This window comes from Leptodactylus fuscus, chromosome 2 (genome assembly GCF_031893055.1).
Source record: "Leptodactylus fuscus isolate aLepFus1 chromosome 2, aLepFus1.hap2, whole genome shotgun sequence".
In the NCBI taxonomy this organism is placed as follows: Eukaryota; Metazoa; Chordata; class Amphibia; order Anura; family Leptodactylidae; genus Leptodactylus; species Leptodactylus fuscus.
In genome coordinates this window covers 217,562,638-217,570,358 of record NC_134266.1, presented here as the reverse complement: position 1 = coordinate 217,570,358, position 7,721 = coordinate 217,562,638, and the positions used below count along the sequence as shown (strand labels likewise).

The window sequence follows — 7,721 nt, the reverse complement described above, 5'->3', positions numbered from 1 at the left end:
TAGGCTCTGTTCACATGTGCATCTAATTTCCTTCAATGAAAATGATGGCACTTCTGGATTTGTCACATGATGGACACCAACTGTGCCTGATGTCCCCATTAACTATTACTGGGTTTGTCAGGTTTCCATTATGGTATCCATCATATAACCAGACAAAACTGTGCCGCAGGTTGGCAGAAAAACCGGCTATCCTTACATCATGTTACAGGGTCATCTTTGTCCTGTCATACTTCACCATCAGCACACCTGCAGCCCTTTGGTTACCCCAGCTGTCCTTATAACCTGATACAAGGTCATCTTTGTCCTGTGACATCATACTTGTAGGTATTGTTTCTATATGACATAGTATTAGTTATCAGTATTGGGGTACACACCCCTCCTCAGCACACCTGCAGCCCTATGGTTACCCCAGCTGTCCTTATAACCTTGTACAGGGTCATCTTTGTCCTGTGACGTCATACTTGTAGGTACTGTTTCTATATGACATAGTATTAGCTATCAGTATTGGGGTACACACCCCTCCTCAGCACACCTGCAGCCCTTTGGTTACCCCAGCTGTGCTTATAACCTGATACAAGGTCATCTTTGTCCTGTGACGTCATACTTGTAGGTCCTGTTTCTATATGACATATTATGGGGTACACCCCCCCCCCCTCCCCCACCATCAGCAGCACACCTGCGGCCCTTTGTCTGCAGATACCAGCGGCCACCATGTTCCGGGCACAGATGATGGATGTCGGGCTCTCCCTGCCTCTCTTTGTCCCGCACTCCTCAGTCAGGGTCGGGCGGATTACCTCATCCTATGAGCGTCTGACCAATCAGATAGCGGCTCGCCCGGCGCCGGGAGATAGCGGCACCAATGAGAACATCTCCTGGCCGGTTTCCCTGACAACGCCGTTGTATATAAGGGGCGGCTGTGGAGCATGTGCTGCAGGTTCTCTTACACCGACCTCCTTAGAGTCGCACTGTAAGAAGGCATCATCCTTCCTTCTCCTTCTCCTCCTTCCTCTCGCCCTCTTCTCTGAAACCCGCAAACATGGTAAGAAGACGCCTTCGTTGTGCCTGTTAGTTAGTGCGGGGTGGAGCTGGGTACCAGCGGAGGTCAGGCGGGGTGTGAGGAGAGCAAAGAGCGGCTTGTCATTGTTCTCCCTGTGCTGGATGAGGCAGTTGCCATGGTGACAGCGGTGCTCGATGCGGCGGCTGTGAGCTATGTGGAAAGATGGCGCAGAGCGTGCAGTGTGATGTGGCGCAGTCTGGACTGCCATGACATTGCACACCACGCCCCAGTCATCCAGCCATGTCCTCCTTCCTTCCAGCGCTGCCTCACAGATTCCTGGAGACTGTCACTGAGCGCAGACACCATTAACCCTTAGTGGCCAGGGCGTTGGGATGCCAACATACAGTAGAGGCACCAGCTGGCACTGCCAGGCACTGTCTAGTAGTCCTGTATACCTCCTCATGTAGCAGGGCATTGGGATGCCATCTCTCACATACAGTAGAGACACCAGCTGGCACTGCCAGGCACTGTCTAGTAGTCCTGTATACCTCCTCATGTAGCAGGGCATTGGGATGCCATCTCTCACATACAGTAGAGGCACCAGCTGGCACTGCCAGGCACTGTCTAGTAGTCCTGTATACCTCCTCATGTAGCAGGGCATTGGGATGCCATCTCTCACATACAGTAGAGACACCAGCTGGCACTGCCAGGCACTGTCTAGTAGTCCTGTATACCTCCTCATGTAGCAGGGCATTGGGATGCCATCTCTCACATACAGTAGAGGCACCAGCTGGCACTGCCAGGCACTGTCTAGTAGTCCTGTATACCTCCTCATGTAGCAGGGCATTGGGATGCCATCTCTCACATACAGTAGAGACACCAGCTGGCACTGCCAGGCACTGTCTAGTAGTCCTGTATACCTCCTCATGTAGCAGGGCATTGGGATGCCATCTCTCACATACAGTAGAGGCACCAGCTGGCACTGCCAGGCACTGTCTAGTAGTCCTGTATACCTCCTCATGTAGCAGGGCATTGGGATGCCATCTCTCACATACAGTAGAGACACCAGCTGGCACTGCCAGGCACTGTCTAGTAGTCCTGTATACCTCCTCATGTAGCAGGGCATTGGGATGCCATCTCTCACATACAGTAGAGGCACCAGCTGGCACTGCCAGGCACTGTCTAGTAGTCCTGTATACCTCCTCATGTGATGCTGTGTGAATGGATGCATTGTCACCCCCTCCCCCTGAAGTCACATCGCTGCAGTTTGGGGTGGGTGATGTAATGGTGAGCTGTCTTGGCGAAGTGGGCAGGGCACCCCCGGGAGTAGCCGTCCCCCCCCCCCTTCTGTCATGCAGAATGCTGGTTGTGGTGCAGTGGGTGTGGCGCGGGCTCATTGTTTCCGTCCTCCGCCATAGCCCACCGTCTGCTGTTGTATATTACATGGATGTATTAGATTGGGTTGGTGTTGCTGAGCCTTTGCCCAGCTTATCTCCTAAGTATTTCCGCTTGCTGACATCTGTTTAGACGTTCCCACCGTAAAAATCAAGTGCGGTGTAAACACAAGGTGAATTATTACAGCATAAGACCTATTAAATCTGACAAATTGTGACGCAACACTAAACAGTGACAATCTGTTCTTTGTCTCCATTGTAGCGTGAGTGCATCTCCATACACGTTGGTCAGGCTGGTGTGCAGATTGGTAATGCCTGCTGGGAGCTGTACTGCCTGGAACATGGCATCCAGCCTGATGGACAGATGCCCAGTGACAAGACCATTGGAGGAGGGGATGATTCCTTCAACACTTTCTTCAGCGAGACTGGAGCTGGCAAACATGTCCCCAGAGCTGTGTTTGTGGATCTGGAGCCAACAGTCATCGGTGAGGACAATAGAAACGCTAAATGGATTCTTTAGTGATTGAATACATACTTATACATTGCACAACGCGTTTCAGTGCCACAGTACTGCATACTTCACTAGAGCATGTACTATAGTAATCGTAGCTGTCTCCACCCATGGCATGGCTGCTCTCTAGACTTGCCAATTAAACTAGTCATTGTTAATTAATACAATGCAGATAGGCGTTTCCAGTTCTAAACAATGGAGGAAGCAGCTGCTAATAGTTTGTGTGGGGACCACATTGTCTACCAATGTCATCTGCAGTAATGGCATTTTTTATTTAAAAAATTGTGTACAATGATTTTTCTTGAGTTTCAATCCTTATTTTTATGAAGATTCCATTCAGTAGAATAGCTCTGAATTTTAACACATCAGCCAGATGTGATGGAAGGGAACCCATTACTTCACTGACGTGGTTGGCTTTACAACTGTTAGCTTGCCACCAATAAGACCCTTATTGAAATTCTCATTGAGATTTTAGAAGATACATTTAGTGGATCACACCTTTAACTGCTCACTAACAGCTCAGCAAACGACACGTGTATATAACAAATAGTGTAATATATATTATAAGATAAAAATCTTAATGTCTTCCCTTATTTGGCCCTACTCTGGGCTAAACTGACTTACACTCTGAAATATCTGCTGAATTCCACCTTGATAAATAAAAAGAGAAAATCACACAGGGTTGTCATATTACAGCTTACAATATAAGTCTATGGGAAGGGGGAGGAGAAGTGAAGAATGCCAGACAGATACTGCAGGCAGCTAAATAGGGGGCTTTGTACTTCAGCCCAGGGGCTTCATTCACATCAGTACAGGTCAGCGCTTCTCTATAAGATCCTATAAAGAGAGTTATGGAGAAGATACTCCTCTACTTTCTATTGACATCGTATGGCAGAGTAACAGCTTGCCACCGCTTCTGAGACAACTGCGGAGAGGGAGAACTGCTAGAAAATGCAAAATATAATGCCTTAGTCATATGACTGTGTGAAACTGCATGCCTTTTGTCAGGCTTGTATAGGCTGTGTACTGAGTATACAACAAGACTTCAGTCATAACATAGAATCCTCACTCATTAATGGTGTCATTAATAAAGCTTCCATTGATTCTTACACAGTATTGTCAATTATTTGCAGATGAGGTCCGTACTGGTACATATCGCCAGCTGTTCCACCCAGAACAACTGATCACTGGAAAAGAAGATGCTGCCAACAACTATGCCCGTGGTCACTACACTATTGGCAAGGAAATCATTGATCTGGTGCTGGACAGAATCCGTAAATTGGTATGTGATGGTTTTAGTTTTAAGAGTGAAGTTATATACAAGATGGTACGTTAACGATGTTTCTGATTATAATATATGGTTTATCTTTTTTTTCACAGGCTGACCAGTGCACAGGTCTTCAGGGTTTCCTGGTCTTCCACAGCTTTGGTGGTGGCACTGGTTCTGGCTTCACCTCTCTGCTGATGGAACGTCTCTCTGTCGATTATGGAAAGAAGTCCAAGCTGGAATTCTCCATCTACCCAGCTCCCCAAGTGTCCACTGCTGTTGTTGAGCCCTACAACTCCATCCTTACCACACACACCACCCTTGAGCACTCTGACTGTGCTTTCATGGTAGACAATGAGGCCATCTATGACATCTGCCGTAGAAACCTAGATATTGAGCGCCCAACTTACACCAATCTGAACAGGCTGATAGGTCAGATAGTGTCCTCTATTACTGCTTCTCTTAGATTTGATGGAGCCCTGAATGTAGATCTGACAGAGTTCCAGACTAACTTGGTGCCCTATCCTCGTATACATTTCCCTCTTGCCACCTATGCCCCAGTAATCTCTGCAGAGAAAGCCTACCATGAGCAGCTTTCCGTGGCTGAGATCACAAACGCTTGCTTTGAGCCAGCCAACCAGATGGTGAAATGTGACCCACGTCACGGTAAATACATGGCTTGCTGCCTGTTGTACCGTGGTGATGTGGTGCCCAAAGATGTTAATGCAGCTATTGCCACCATCAAGACCAAGCGTACCATCCAGTTTGTGGACTGGTGCCCAACTGGTTTTAAGGTTGGTATTAACTATCAGCCACCAACTGTGGTTCCAGGTGGGGATCTGGCCAAGGTACAGCGTGCTGTGTGTATGCTGAGCAACACCACTGCTATTGCAGAGGCCTGGGCTAGACTGGACCACAAGTTTGACCTTATGTATGCCAAGCGTGCCTTTGTGCACTGGTACGTAGGTGAAGGTATGGAGGAGGGAGAGTTCTCTGAGGCCCGTGAGGACATGGCTGCCCTGGAGAAGGATTATGAGGAAGTTGGTGTAGACTCTGTAGAGGGAGAGGGCGAGGAGGAAGGAGAAGAATACTAAATGTCAAAACGGTGCTGCTTTTCACAGGGAACAATATGACATCTGAAATACATGCAAATTTCTTTGCTCAGCCAGTTCGTTTCTTTGTAGCAACTTTATGTTCTGATGTATTTTTGCTGCATTTAACTGTTCTGGACCAAAACACTTGAACACTTTATGACATCTCCATTGTGATGGATTTGTCAATAAAACATTCCCTGTCTTAAACATATATTTTTGTGGTATATTTCTTTATTTATATTCCATTCCATTTTCTTGCAGTTCCAATTTATTTACTATATACAAAAGTGAAATACTGATAATCTTTGAGAAGCCAGACTTCATTGCAGGAAGTAAATCTTTGGAAAAAGAGAATTTCATTGATTCAATTGACGCTAGGTTCACATCCGATCAGGTCTGCGGTTAACCCTGGACCCCTTAAACTACAATGGGGTCTGTCGGGTTTCCGCCTGAAAGATGCAGAGAGAAAAGCGCTGCTTACAGGACTTTTCTCTCTGCATTTTTCAAGTGGAATGGGGAACAGAACCCCTGAATGGAGAACAGGCGTAGGTGTGAACCTAGCCCTATTTTGTTAAACACACTTCTATATGGTAATGGTGAATAATATAATGTATAGCTCTCACAATCTGCAGTCCAACTAACATGAAAGGCGAGAACATATAATTTTAGAGATGATAGCCTTTGTGTGAGATGTACTGACTTGCCTCATGAACTCGTGTGACAGCTGTGAAGTTTATAGAACTGCAGAACAGACCTATGAAAACAATGGGAGGATTCAGTTTGGGCTTCACAAGTAACAAAGTGTCCTTTGAACTGTAGAGTTAAAAGTTGAAAATTTATCGGTTTACAGTTCTGCTAACAGAGGAATCTCAAACTTCATCCATTCCTTATGTAGATTTTTCCAGTACTACTTGTATGAAGATCTACCCAAAGCAAACCAATTTCTCTAATATAATATATCCACTGTTCTCTACACCATTCTTGATAGGTACAGTATCTTGTCTAACTCGGCTTTAAGAGGGTCCGAAACTGAGACAAAAAGTATAGCTAAAAATCAGTCCATGGTCATGTGAGCTGTGACTGCACAGAAATCCGAAATCTGTCTTGTAACAAGCCGTGCACCTGCATGTCCATCACATGACCATGAACTTAATTTTATCTACTGGAAGTTAAGAATGACAGCAAGCAAGAAATCTAAAAAAAAATACAGCAAGGAATTGATACAGAAAGTATATTAGAAAATTGTATTTCATTATATACAGTCCTATGAAAAAGTTTGGGCACCCCTATTAATCTTAATCATTTTTAGTTCTAAATATTTTGGCATTTGCAACAGCCATTTCAGTTTGATATATCTAATAACTGATGGACACAGTAATATTTCAGGATTGAAATGAGGTTTATTGTACTAACAGAAAATGTGCAATATGCATTAAACCAAAATTTGACCAGTGCAAAAGTATGGGCACCTCAACAGAAAAGTGACATTAATATTTAGTAGATCCTCCTTTTGCAAAGATAACAGCCTCTAGTCACTTCCTGTAGCTTTTAATCAGTTCCTGGATCCTGGATAAAGGTATTTTGGACAAACAATTCAAGTTCAGTTAAGTTAGATGGTCGCCGAGCATGGACAGCCCGCTTCAAATCATCCCACAGATGTTCAATGATATTCAGGTCTGGGGACTGGGATGGCCATTCCAGAACATTGTAATTGTTCCTCTGCATGAATGCCTGAGTTGATTTGGAGCAGTGTTTTGGATCATTGTCTTGCTGAAATATCCATCCCCGGCGTAACTTCAACTTCGTCACTGATTCTTGGACATTATTCTCAAGAATCTGCTGATACTGAGTGGAATTCATGCAACCCTCAACTTTAACAAGATTCCCGGTGCCGGCATTGGCCACACAGCCCCAAAGCATGATGGAACCTCCACCAAATTTTACAGTGGGTAGCATGTGTTTTTCTTGGAATGCTGTTTCTTTTTGGACGCCATGCATAACGCCTTTTTTTATAACCAAACAACTCAATCTTTGTTTCCAAAATGAAGTTGGCTTCTCCAAATGTGCTTTTGCACACCTCAGGCAACTCTATTTGTGGCGTACGTGCAGAAACGGCTTCTTTCTCATCACTCTCCCATACAGCTTCTCCTTGTGCAAAGTGCGCTGTATAGTTGACCGATGCACAGTGACACCATCTGCAGCAAGATGATGCTGCAGCTCTTTGGAGGTGTCTGTGGATTGTCCTTGACTGTTCTCACCATTCTTCTTCTCTGCCTTTCTGATATTTTTCTTGGCCTGCCACTTCTGGGCTTAACAAGAACTGTCCCTGTAGTCTTCTATTTCCATACTATGTTCCTCACAGTGGAAACTGACAGGTTAAATCTCTGAGACAACGTTTTGTATCCTTCCCCTGAACAACTATGTTGAACAATCTTTGTTTTCAGATCATTTGAGAGCA

The 7,721-nt window shown here is 45.3% G+C and overlaps 1 protein-coding gene across 1 annotated transcript; it reads left to right on the top strand.

Annotated features, from left to right (window-relative positions):
* Positions 1-930: 930 nt before the first annotated feature.
* Positions 931-5,474, top strand: LOC142195623 (tubulin alpha-1A chain). Its single transcript, XM_075265546.1, has 4 exons — positions 931-1,039; positions 2,654-2,876; positions 4,036-4,184; positions 4,283-5,474. Exons 1-4 carry the CDS (start codon positions 1,037-1,039, stop codon positions 5,261-5,263), a joined length of 1,356 nt encoding a protein of 451 aa, XP_075121647.1. The 5' UTR covers positions 931-1,036; the 3' UTR covers positions 5,264-5,474.
* The last annotated feature ends 2,247 nt before the right edge of the window (positions 5,475-7,721 follow it).

Excerpts from the sequence above, each read along its gene's own strand:
- LOC142195623 (XM_075265546.1), top strand. Across the intron at positions 2,877-4,035 it reads TCTGGAGCCAACAGTCATCG|ATGAGGTCCGTACTGGTACA; the intron begins GTGAGGACAATA and ends AATTATTTGCAG. Across the intron at positions 4,185-4,282 it reads TGGACAGAATCCGTAAATTG|GCTGACCAGTGCACAGGTCT; the intron begins GTATGTGATGGT and ends TTTTTTTCACAG.